The following is a 13,659-nucleotide window of genomic DNA, read 5'->3' as shown; positions in this document are numbered from 1 at the left end:
AGGGAGGGCTAAGGTCACAGAACAGGCGGCCGCAGGGCTGGCCGCAACCTTGAACAGCCAGCATAGGTCCCGTCTGCGTCCCCACCTCCGCCCGCCTCTCAATTCCCCGCCCCATGGGCAGATTGGCTCACGAAGCGCTCTTCTACAGTTAGGGTTCCATCAGGCTTTCCATCAGGCTCTCCACGTAACCCCCATACCTTTGTAACCAACAAATCCTCCTACAAACCTGAGGCGGCAAACGAAAAAGCCAGCGGACAGCCTGGATCTCTGCCGCTGGGAGTCACTTCCTGGTGCGTACGGCGGCTCGACTCCCGACGCACACGCAGCCAGCCCAGGGTCGGCGCGACGGGACGCGGGGCTCCTCCCAGGCGCGGGTCAACCGGCCCTGCCCCGGGGCAGCCAGTTTCGGGGGGCCCTCCTCCCTACTTTAACGCGGCGCTTCTCTAGAGCCTTTCCTCAAAAATCACTCAACGCCCTATGCCCTCAGCCCTGCCTCCCCCAGGTTTCTCCCCAAGGCTCCCTCTCCTCCCCTGCCAGCGCCCCCGCCCACCGCTTGCTCTTCTCCCCGTCCCATTGGTGGGTCTGGACCAGCCTCAAACATCACAAAGGAATTTGAACCGCAGGTTAAGAGTGCTACCCATCTCGGGGCGGGGGTGGGGGGGCTTGCAATTCTACTCAACCAAAACTATAAGCTCAGATCCATGATGGGTTGAAAGATTAGGAGGTGAAGGGTGGGGTGGTTTCTTCAAACCTTTTAGTCGGCCTTATTTGGGGCCCTAGGGTTTTCCAGGCATTCGTTCTCTCCTCTATTTTATATTGCTTCAAAAAAGTGTTCTGTTCTTGCAAGGTAAAGCTAGTTCCTTAAGTGGATCCCACGCAGGGCTACTAAGTCCTCAGGGCAAGAATTGTTTTTCAACTTCAAAAGACAGAAGGAGGCTAGATAACTGATGTGGGAAACAAAGGCAGAATGAAACGTACATAAAATTAAATGTCCTTGTAACCTGCAGTCCATTAACAAATACTTGAGGGGGACGCCTGGGTGGCTCAGTGGTTGAGCGTCGGCCTTTGGCTCAGGGCATGATCCTGGAGTCCTGGGATCGAGTCCCACATCGGGCTCCCTGCATGGAGCCTGCTTCCCCCGTCGCCTGTGTCAATGCCCTCTCTGTGTCTCTCACGAATAAATAAATAAAATCTTTTAAAAAAAGTACTTGAGGCAGGCAGAGAGTATAACCTTTCTCCAGGAAGCCCCCAACTGTGTTATGCCTTGATAGAGGGAAAAACAACCTCAGTTTGACAATAGCAAGGCCTCCAGTATCCTGTGAGTCTTCTTTAGCATATGAAAATCCTGTGCAACTTCTCTTATCTTTTACTTCCCCCAGTCCCAAAGTATATAATTAGCTGCTCCTCACAATCCCAGTGGGGGCAGCAGCTCTTACTGCCCACCGGTCCTGTCCCCATGCTTTAATAAAATCACCTTTTTCTACTGAAGACATCTCAAGAATTCTTTCTCGGCCCTGGACTTCGGACCCCACGAACACACCAACACTACTCCAAAAATATATCAGATACCATTAATTCATTTACTAACTCCTGGAAGAGATTCAGCGATTCCTTTAATTTTTAGAGGGTTCAGGAACCCAACCAAATGAGTAAGAGAACGTTGAAGTAGGGACGCCCGGGTGGCAAAGCGGTTGAGCGTCTGCCTTGGACTCAGGGCCAGATCCCGAATTTCCAGGATCAAGTCCCACATCGGGCTCCTTGCATAGTGTTAGGTTTTTTCCAAAATGAACGGCGGAGAGATTAAAAAAAAAAAAAAAACAGCAGAGCCAGACCATAGGTTCGAGAGTGCCTTTAATGGGGAGCACTCCCGGGCGAGGTTCCGTGACTGGGAGAGGTGGCCGGAGTCAGGGAAGTCGCGCGGGGCTTTTAAGCCTTATTGGTTCCGGTCTGGATCCGGGTGGGTCCCTTGCCAAATTAGGAAGGGAACACCGTGGCCCTAGGTGATTGGCTGGGGGTGGGGATAGCACGGACGATGGGGGGTGGTCCCTGGCTGGAAAGTCCTGGATGGAAAGTTTCGGTTTCCCGTCTCGACTTCGATTACTGGAGATGATGTGGTTGGTGGTCATGGCTGCTTTGGCGGGAAGATCAGCCATTTTGACCCAATTTGAGATGTCCGCCATTTTGGGTGCCCCTGTCTCTCAGCCAGCCCAACACTAGAGCCTGCTCCTCCTGTCTCTGTCTCTCTCTCTGTGTCTCTCATGAGTAAATGAATAGAATTTAAAAAATAAATAAAATAATAATAATAATAAAATTCTATTCATTTACTCATGAGAGACACAGAAAGAGAGGCAGAGACACAGGCAGAGGGAGAAGCAGGCTCCATGCAGGGAGCCCTACGCGGGACTCGATCCTAGGTCTCCAGGATCACACCCTGGGCTGAAGGCGGAACTAAACCGTTGAGCCACCCAGGTTGCCTAAATAAAATCTTTAAAAAAAAAAAAAAAAAAGAGAGCGAGAACGTTGCACACACAGGTTTTTATTAAAATTTACAGCAAAGTAAATTTACATTTAATGACACGTAGTTTTTATATTTAATAGTAAGTGGGCTTTAGTGGAAAGCCCTCTATAGCCAACATTTCAATTATTTACATATATTCAAAGCATAACATGCCTATTATGCGCAAGGCAATGCCATAGCCCTAGTGAGTACAGCAGTAAGTTAAACCTGGCCAGGGCACCGAGGTGGCTCAGTGGTTGAGCGTCTGCCTTTGGCTCAAGTCGTGATCCCGGGGGTCCAGGGATAAGTCCCCCATCGGGTTTCCCGCAGGGAGCCTGCTTCTCTCCCTGTCCATGTCTGTGTCTCTCATGAATGAATAAATAAAATCTTAAAAAAAAAAAAAGGTAAGCCTGACTAGTACCTCAAGTAACAGCCAGACCAAAGTTCAAAGTCCAGACCTGCCAGTTATAAGCTGTGTGAACATGGGCAAATTACTTAATTGCTCAGAGCCTCAGTTTCCTCATCTGAAAAAATGTCCATAATAATTGCACCTACTTCACCAGTAAATAAGTTAATATATGCAAAGTACTTAGAACAGAGTAAGCACAGACTCCATGTTAGCTATTATCATCCAAAAATAATTTTACATACTGTGTGTGTATACAAGCCTGCACATACATGGTTACAGACCCTTTAAAAAAAGAGACATCTTTTACTTCCCATTCCAAAGGCCTGAGCAGGTATATGCTTGACTCAATTTATGGCCTTTTCTAACCACTCTAATGGTTCTTTATCACTATTTGAACTCAAGTCATTGTTTCAGGTTTCTAGGCTTGCACATTGCTACCAAATAATACCAGGCTGGAGAATGCACCTTTGATTTTCTTCTCCCTTTCTCTCCTTTTAGTCCCTTTTACGCAGGTAGCCAGCTCTATTCCTTTCTTCACCTCTTCTTCCCTTTCTTCTCCTTCCCATGCCCTCCTGCTCCATTATCATTTCTCATGTTGGCACTCACTGTTGTGCCTAGCACAGAGCCCTAATAGGAGCTTGATGAATATTTGATAAATTGAATTGAATCCTCCCCTTGTCTACTTTGAAAGGGAAAGGGAATATTTTCACTCACCCCCATCCCCACCCCCACCCCCACCCCCACCCATTCTGAGCATCCAGTGAACTCCTTTATTTTATTTTTTTTTCAGTGAACTCCTTTAAAGCAAGTCTGTCATTTGAGAAGGCAGAACCCTAAGGGGCAAAGAGAGAAAAGAAATTAAGGAAGCTATAATATAATTATTTAACCATTAACCCTTTCATTTTTTTATAAATTTATTTTTTATTGGTGTTCAATTTGCCAACATATAGAATAACACCTAGAGCTCATCCCATCAAGTGCCCCCCTCAGTGCCCGTCACCCAGTCACCCCCACCCCCCCGCCCACCTCCCTTTCTACCACCCCTAGTTCGTTTCCCAGAGTTAGGAGTCTCTCATGTTCTGTCTCCCTTTCTGATATTTCCCACTCATTTTTACTCCTTTCCCCTTTATTCCCTTTCACTATTTTTTTATATTCCGCAAATGAATGAGACCATATAATGTTTGTCCTTCTCCGATTGACTTATTTCACTTAGCATAATACCCTCCAGTTCCAACCACGTCGAAGCAAATGGTGGGTATTTGTCGTTTCTAATGGCTGAGTAATATAACCCTTTCATATTTATTTAATCTGATAAAGCATGCTTTTCTATAAAAGAGAAATCATCACATTTGTAAGAGGGGTAAGAAATATCCCATGTTATGGATATTCTTCAACTGGAAAAGTCAATAAATGGACATGTCATGGGTGACAAGCAATATTGTTAAATTAAATAAGAGCTGAAATCAAGATAACCTTTGCCTAACTTTATTATCAGCAAACCAAATTACAACACAGTGAAGTTTCTAGAAATTTGTCATTCTCACTTTGGTCCAGAGAAAATTTCTCTGGGCACTACAGCATTAGCTTTCAGAAATAACATGAATATTTTTAAGATTTTATTTTTATTTTGGGGATCCCTGGGTGGCTCAGCGATTGAGTGCTGCCTTTGGCCCAGGGCATGATCCTGGAGACCTGGGATCAGGTCCCATGTCAGGCTCCCTGCATAGAGCCTGTTTCTCCCTCTGCCTCTCTTTATCTCTGTCTCCCATGAATAAATTTTTAAAAGATTTTATTATTTATTCATGAGAGACCCAGAGAGAGAGGCAGAAAGATAGGCAGAGAGAGAAGCAGGCTCCCCGTGGGAGCCTAATGCAGGACTCCATCCCAGGACCCAAGGATCACCACCTGAGCCAAAGGCAGAGGCTCAACCACTGAGCAACCCAGGTGTCCCTAACATATATTTTTAAAAAGATTTATTTATTTGAGAGACAGCAGGGTGCAAGCTGGGGGAGGAGCAAATGGAGAGGGAGGAGCGGACTCCCCACTGGGTGGGAATCAGAGTCTTAGAACTCCAACCTAAGACCCTGGGATCATGACCTGAAGGCCGATGCTTAATAGACTGAGCCACCCAGGCACCCCGGAAGTAGCATGCATTAAAATCACTTACACTGCGTTGTGTAAGAATTTCTCAAAATGTGTGGTGTGCCTGGGTGGCTCAGATGATTAAGCATCTACATTTGCCTCAGGTTATGATCTCAGGATCCTGGGATCCAGCCCTGCATCAGGCTTCCTGCTCAGCAGGGAACCTGCTTCTCCCTCTCCCTTTGCCCCTCCCCCTGTTCATGTTTGTGAGTGCACGTTCTCTCTCTTTCCCTCAACCAAATAAGTAAAATCTTTAAAAAAAAAAAAAAAAAAGAGGGGATCCCTGGGTGGCTCAGCGGTTTAGTGCCTGCCTTTGGCCCAGGGTGTGATCCTGGAGTCCTGGGATCGAGTTCCACATCAGGCTCCCTGAATGAAGCCTGCTTCTCCCTCTGCCTGTGTCTCTGCCTCTCTCTCTCTCTCTCTGTCTCTCATGAATAAATAAATAAATAAATAAATAAATAAATAAATAAATAAAAAGAATTTTTCAAAATGTAGACAAGGGCCCATCTGCAATGGAATCAGCTGGGGTGATTGTAACAAATGCAGGTTCCTGAGCCCCACCCCATTCCTACAGAATAAAAATCTCAGGGAGAAAGGACTCAGAAATATTTGGATTTCTAACAAGCACTGGTAGTGATGTCCATTAAAATTTGTCCTACCATCATGCAGCAACTGAAATACCAGATGATTAGTTGAAAGTTCAAAAAAATCAAATCATAAAAGCCATAAAATAGAATATAGATAATTATGCGTCTGCGATTTGGACATAGGAGGACTTTCTAAACTGAAAACCAGTAGGAAAAAAAAAAACACCAAGTAGGTAGAGTTTACTATGTGAACCTCAAGAATTTCTATATGACAAAGATATAATTAACAAATAATACACAATGAACAGAAAAAGATAGGCAAGTATGGCAAAGAGTAAGAAAGACACAGTGATCCTAATAGAGACCTTGGCAAAGATTTGAAGAGGTAATTCACAGGAAAAGAAACAAAACTGGTCAAAAAGTGCTTTGTTCTACCTCACTAGTAATGACAGAACATGCAAAGTATATCAATTGGCAAAGATTTAAAAAGATCTGTTATTCCTCAGAGTAGACCATGGACAATTAGACAGATGCTCTCACACATTGCCAGTGAGATTGTAAATTGATATAAAGTTCCTGGAAAGTTATTAGAATCAAGAATCTTTTTTTTTAAGATTTTATTTATTCATAGAGGCACAGAGAGAGAGAGAGAGAGAGAGAGAGAGAGAGAGAGGCAGAGACACAGGCAGAGGGAGAAGCGGGGTCCATACAAGGAGCCTGATGTGGGACTCGATTCCAGGTCTCCAGGATCACGCTTGGCTGCAGGCGGCGCTAAACCACTGTGCCACTGGGGCTGCCCAGAATCAAGAATCTTTTAAAATTTAAAAAAAAAAAAAAAAAGAATCTTTTAAAATATCACACCATTTGCCCCCAAAATGCCACGCCTAGAATTCTATTCTAAGGAGATGGAAATGCAAACAAAGGTATACACTCAAAGGGTCTTACAGTTAAGAATAAAAAAGCATCTTTAATATCCAACATTAGGGGACACCTGGGTGGCTCAACAGTTTGAGCATCTGCCTTTGGCTCAGGGCGTGATCCCAGAGTCCCACATCCAGCTCCCTGCATGGAGCCTGCTTCTCCCTCTGCCTATATCTCTGTCTCTCTGTGTGTCTCTGTGTGTCTATTTATTTATGAATAAATAAATAAAATCTTTTTAAAAAAAATAAGATCTGGATAGGCCCAGTGGCTCTACGGTTTAGTGCCACCTTCAGCCCAGGATCTGATCCTGGAGACCTGTGATCGAGAGTCCCACGTGGGGCTCCTTGCATGGAACCTGCTTCTCCCTCTGCCTGTGTCTCTGCCTCTCTCTCTCTCTCTGTGTGTGTGTGTGTGTGTTTCTCATTAATAAACAATTAAAATCTTTAAAAAAAAAAGATCCAACATTAGAAAAATAGGGAATGATTACATAAAATATGATCTATCCATAGACCATTGCAGAGACACTAAAAATGACACTCATAGTGTGGTGTTAGAAATGAGAGGGACACCTGGGTGGCTCAGGAGTTGAGCATTGAGCATCTGCCTTTGGCTTGGGGCGTCATCCCACGATCTGGCCCTGTTGGGCTCCCTGTGGGGAGTGTGCTTCTCCCTCTGCCTGTGTCTGCCTCTCACTTTCTGTGTCTCTCATGAATAAATGGATAAATCTTTGAAAAACAAAAAGAAGGGATCCCTGGGTGAATCAGCGGTTTGACGCCTGCCTTTCGCCCAGGGCGCAATCCTGGAGTCCTGGGATGGAGTCCCGCATCGGGCTCCTGGCATGGAGCCTGCTTCTCCCTCTGCCTGTGTCTCTGCCTCTCTCTGTGTCTATCATAAATAAATAAATAAATAAATAAATAAATAAATAAATAAATAAATAAATAAATAAATAAATAAAAAATAAATCTTTAAAAAAAAAAGAAAAAGAAAAAGAAATCAGAATGGCAGGGCACCTGGGTGGCTCAGTTGGTTGGGCATCTGCTTGGGCACAAGCCATGATCCCAAGGTCCTGGGATGGAGCCCCACATCTGGCTCCCCACTCTGTGGGGAGGTCTGCTTCTCCCTCTGCCTGCAGGGCCCCTGCTTGTGTGCACGCTCTCTCTCTCTCTCTCTCTGTAAAATCTTAAAAAAACAACAACAGAAAGAAGTCAGAATAGCATTATCTTTGGGATGTGGGGAGTGGCTGGCAGGGCGAATGAGGGGGCTTCTGAGGTGCTGATAATATTCTATTTTTTCATCTGGGTGCTGGTTATGGAGGCGTGTTCACTACGAAAATTTAGCAATCTGAACTCTTGATATGTGCACTTTTCTGAATGTATGTTACACTTGAGTAAAATTTTAACTTAAAATTGTGTCTTTGAAAAGTTTGTAATGACATGGAAATATGTGTGGAAGGCACCCGAAATGCAAAAGGCAGGATAAAGAATTATGCATTCAGTATGATCCTATATGTGTAAAGCAAAAAATGCATTGGAAGGCAATACACCAACTGTTTATAGTTGTTGCCTCTAGATAGCAAGCTTAAGAATGATTCATTTGTCAGCTTCTTTTTCATTTTTGTACTTTTCAAAAAAAAATTTTTTACAATGGGCAGCCATTACATTGATGTTAAGGAAAAATAATAAAATATCAGAGAAGAAATGTGAATTGGCGTATCTTGGTAAAGCCCCCTTAGTCCAGACTGAAACTGAGAACCTCCTTAGTCTCAGTGAAACTGAGAACCAGATTTTATCAGTTCCTGTGGAAGTGATTTAGATTCCAAGGGACTAACTTAACACGAAGCAGATTTATAGGATACTGGCTTACAAGCCAGTTTCTAGTGACTGAAATATTCTCATCTCCTACCTAGGATCATACCTACCAGCTATTCATGGACTGAAGAAACCAAACTAGCAATCAGAAGGTCACTTGAAATTTAAACAGAGATGAAAGGATTTGAGAGAGCTCTTTGGGTTAATTGTAACATGCCTACCAGACCGATGTTCTTGTTACTTGAACAGTGTTGGGTAAACACTCACTCTCCACTGTTCTTTTTTTCCATCACCTCTAACTGCTTACCAGAATTTTCTGTCATTACAATATTACCTGCCTCCTAGCCTCATGTCACAGTTGCCAAGGTAACAGCTCATCTTACATGAATTACATTCTAGGTTGGTAGCTCCCAAGTGAGATATTGGGAAGCATCTTAATCTCATCTGCAGTATATCTACAGATTATATTTACAAGAAGTTGCTTCAGGGAAGAGTCACAGATGGCTAGTTTCATTCACTGTGAGCTTTTTAAAACATTTTTTTTTCAATTGAGGAGTCTATCATTTCCTGATCTATGTTTCTAATTTTTTCTAAACTGTATCTCTTAGGTTTGGAGATACGTATTACGTTTGGGACCCTTCAGTTCACTGATCAATATCAAGGGTTTTTGAAGAGAGTACTTAGGAGAATGGCATTGACGCTTACAAAAATAGGGAAATCATCAGAAAGGGAGTTTTTTGAGAGAGATGATAGTGGAATATTCAGTGAGGGTCCAGTGGGCATGCAGAGAAAGAATTAACATAATAGGGAAGCTCTCATGTTGTATGTGGGAGGAATTACCCTGGAAACTGTCACCAAACTACCTAGCTACCTTTATGTTCTGGTTTCTAGGGTAACACAGATATTTACTACTTCACATCTGCATGGCTGGTGCTGATGTTCATTTTCTTACTTAATGAAGTCCCAACCCTTGCTTTTAATAGTGTTGACATTTGCAGTTTAATATTAATAGCATTCCAACACTGGCATCTCTTCCCTTAGAGTTAGACGTAGAGAAATAACATGGAGACATCTATCCCATGTCCTGCTCCACATTGGATACCATCAGTACACGAGCCTCTGCTTCATGCCTGGTACTCAGCCCAAGGGCACAAATTCTACAACCGAGAATCTACAGTTTCAATCCCCTCCAAATCACCATCACCTGCAAATCTTTAACAAGAATGGCACTCATCTCTACTTTCTGTTCCTGATGCTGTACACCTGGATTTCTTTTAAGACCCATTCTCAGTTTGAATGGAATGGTAGGACTAGATTGTTTTTAAGATGCTCCCCTATGCTTTCATGTGCCATGATTCTGGGAAGAAACATAAATGAAATACTTTCTGCCCTGCCCCCACTAAGTTGTTTAAGATACTGTTTAGTTTCTGATCTTGTAGCTAAGATCTTTTCCAAAGGAATCCAATTATGTTGGAAATGAAAGTGATTATCCAGAACAACTCTCATAATAATAATTAATAATAATGATAATGATGACAATGCATATTCAACATGTATTGAATCCTTATTTTGTGCCTCATACTGTGCTTGGTGCTCGATGTGCATTATCCCATGTAGGTACTATTTTACAGATAAGAAAATTGGTAGCTGTATTTTACAGATGAGGTAACTGACATTTAGTGAGAGATCAATAACTTGCCCAAGGTCACACAGTCACTGGTGGAATCAGAACTTGAATTCAGCTGTCTGATGTCCATGTCTCCACGTTTAATCTTTTAGCTTTTCATCAGTGGTTCTCAAATTTTAGTGTGCATCAAAATTCCCTCGAGGACTTGATAGAACAGATTGCTGGGGCTCCTTTCCAGAGTTTCTGATTCAGTGGGTATAGGATAGGGCCAGAAAATTTGCATTTCTAACAAGTTCCCAAGTGATGCTGTTGTTGCTGGAGCAGAGGACCTGTACTCTGTACTCTATTGGCTTCCATCAAGGACAGAGGAGCCTCCAGCTATAATGACAGGCAGAAAGGTTGCACTCTCCTCATGGTTCAGTGCTCAGGGACCCTGCGGATGTTTTGAACTCAGGTTCCAGTCACAGTCTCTGCCTCTCCAGGAAGACCAGACAGGAGATTCCACCCCAGGAAAGAACACAGTGCATAGGCTGTGCTCACAGAACACGGTATTTCTGGAAATGGACACATGCTGGGTTAGGCTCAGTTTCTAACTTGGTCCCCACAGCTGGTTCTCTTTTGTAAGTAACTAAAAGTTAAAATTGAAGAGCAGTATTTGTCAAGTATAGTTCCCTGGTAGTTGGGATTTTGATATAACTGACACATTCAGTCCAATGCGGTAGAGGACCTCAATTAGCACTACTTGTGAAGCTGAGGAAAGAGCCATTACTGTGCAAGCTGTCCTCAGAGCTTGTTGTTCACACCTACCTTATAAAGAACATATGTCACCTATGGTAAACAAAAGCACTCACCCCACTATAACCTTGTTTCTCTTTTCACTTTTCACTCTTTGCCCACCTTGTGTTTCCCTGAGATACAGTTGAGGTCACTGAGTTTTGAGGACCAGAGTCCAGTGTTCATTAGTATGGCTGCACATTGGAAGTCACTTGAAAAGCTTTCTAAAAATACCTGTGCTGGGGACTCCACCCCAGACCAATTAAATCAGAATCTCTGCAGATGGGCCCTGCTTCTATGACCTAAAAAAGAAATTTCCAGTTGATTCTATTTTTTTAAAGATTTCATCCATTTATTCATGAGAGACACGGAGAGAAGTAGAGAGAGAAGCAGGCTCCATGCAGGGAGCCCGATGCAGGACTCCATCCCGGGACTCCAAGATCATGCCCTGGGCCAAAGACAAATGCTCAACCATTGAGCCACCCAGGGTCCCTCCAGTTGATTCTAATGCCAGCCAAGGTTAAAAACCAATAGTGGCCCAAAAAGTAGGCTCTGCAGTTAGGCATACTCTATTTTGAGCTCTACCACTCATGAGATTACCTTGGGCATATAGCCTAACCTCTTTGAGCTTCAATTTTCCCATCTGTAAAAATAGATAGATAGATCTTTTATAATAGAACTCATTGGACTTGTTTCCCAGGGATGTCTTGAAGCTCGAATGGGCTGATGTATGTACATAATGTCCTGTAATTATACAATACCTAGCACAGAGTGATTGCTCCACATGTGATAGATAGTGATAACATGAGGGCATCTTACTGCAGCCTACAGAGCAAGTCATGAAGTTATGACCCTATGGAAGATATGGGTGTTATACCCACTCTACTGAGAATCTCACAGTATTTTGGGACCACTATGGAACGACTATGACAAGGCAAATAAGTTTGCAGAATATCTACCTTGTACATGTCACAGAAAACCTCTCCCATAACAAAGAAGGGAAATGATGTTTCTTTGAATAAGACAACAAGTAAAAGCGAGCCAGAAACAAAGTAACATTGATACTCTACCAGACAAGCTGACAAAGTACCTAAAGGAAATACTATAGCAGTTGGGGTTCTCAGACCACACTGAAAATCAACAAAATTTTGATCATTTCAGAATGAAGGATGATCTGTAGTGTACATAGATGGTGGCCTCATTAGCAGTTACCCCAGAATTTTAAGAGCATTCAGGGATCACTATACAAAAAATTTAGTATCTGTTGCCTAATACTTCATGGGATTTACACATTTACATGAACTCTTCACCTTCTGTAGGCATATAAGTTTGTGACCTCTGGTGTAGTCACTAACCAGAGACCTCTACAATTGGAGCAGAAACCTGCAAATATGCAAATGATAGGATGTACAGAATGGTATGGATCAAGAATACAATTTCTTGTGGCGCTTGGGTGGCTTGGTCAGTTGAGCATCTGACTCTCAGTTTTGGCTCAGATCATAATCTCAGGATCCTGGGATGGAGCCCCACGTTGGGCTCCACATTCCACAGGGAGTATGCTGGAGATTCTCTCTCCCTCTCCCTCTGTCCCCCTCTTTCTCTCTAAAAAGTAGTAAATAAATCTTTTTTAAAAAATGAATAGAATTTCTCATGCCCCAAGAGACAACAAGGAGGGTCACCTCTTTAGGAACCAGGCACTGGATCTCAGTTCAGTTTCAAGTTCAAGTTTATTTATTTATTTTTTAAGAGACTCTTTTTTTAAGATTTTATTTATTTATTCATGAGAGATATACAGAGAGAGGCAGAGACACAGGCAAAGGGAGAAGCAGACTCCCTGCCGAGAGCCTGATGAGGGACTGGATGTCAGGACCTCAGGATCACAACCTGAGCTGAAGGCAGACACTCAACCACTGAGTCACCCAGGCATCTCTCAAGTTCAGGTTTAAAAATCCAGTATTCGGGATCCCTGTGTCCCTGAGAGTATTCGGGATCTCTCTCTGTGTCTCTCATGAATAAATAAATTAAAATCTTTAAAAAATAAATAAATAAAAATCCAGTATTCTATTTTGCCTCCAGAGCCAAATAAAGTTAAAGACTCATCTGAAACAAACAGCTAATATTATTATAAATGACAAAATAGAAGTTAGTGTAATGTAACAGTTAATAAAATGGACTTTTTCCAGACATACCTGTTTTTTTTTTTTCATACCTGGTTTTAAATCCCAGCTCAGTAACATACAGACATGTGACTTTGAGCAAGTTACTTAGCAAAACAGGGCAGCCCTGGTGGCACAGCGGTTTGGCGCAGCCTGCAGCCTGGGGTGTGACCCTGGAGACCTGGGATCCAGTCCTACATCAGGCTCCCTGCATAGAGCCTGCTTCTCCCTCTGTCTGTGTCTCTGCCCCTTTCTCTCTGTGCCTATGAATAAATAAATAAAATCTTAAAAAAAAGTTACTTAGCGAAACAAAGCCTAATGATAGTTCCTATTTTGGGGTGTTGCTGTAAGGAATGAATGAGATAATGTATGTAAAGCACTTATAATGGCATTTGACACAGGGTAAGCCCTCAGTAAATGATAACTCTGTATTACTAAAAGCATTCTTACTAGGATTGAAGACAAAGCTAGGTGGCTGCCATTTAAAAGTGCTTAGAGGGACGCCTTGGTGGCTCAGAGGTTGAGCATCTGCCTTCGGCCCAGGGCGTGATCCTTGAGTCCCTGGATGGAGTCCCATGTCAAGCTCCCTCAATGGAGCCTGCTTCTCTCTCTGCTGTGTCTCTGCCTCTCTCTCTCTCTCTCTCTTTCTCTCTCTGTCTCTCATGAATAAATAAATAAAATCTTTAAAAAATAATAAAATAAAAGTGCTTAGACATGTGCTGAGTAACCAGTACTATC

At 43.1% G+C, this 13,659-nt stretch overlaps 1 protein-coding gene across 1 annotated transcript in view; it reads right to left on the bottom strand.

The window, feature by feature from the left end:
• The window catches only part of TRMT2B (tRNA methyltransferase 2 homolog B), a 117,810-nt gene extending 115,657 nt beyond the window's left edge, over window positions 1-2,153 (bottom strand). The window contains 2 exon segments of the mRNA XM_072817809.1: window positions 198-226; window positions 2,032-2,153. Coding sequence (XP_072673910.1) covers window positions 198-226; window positions 2,032-2,153 — 151 coding nt within the window.
• Window positions 2,154-13,659: the final 11,506 nt, after the last annotated feature.

Source organism: Canis lupus, chromosome X, assembly GCF_048164855.1.
Source record: "Canis lupus baileyi chromosome X, mCanLup2.hap1, whole genome shotgun sequence".
Lineage (NCBI taxonomy): Eukaryota > Metazoa > Chordata > Mammalia > Carnivora > Canidae > Canis > Canis lupus.
Note: the sequence above shows the minus strand (reverse complement) of the source record. Positions and strands in the feature narration are given on the sequence as shown.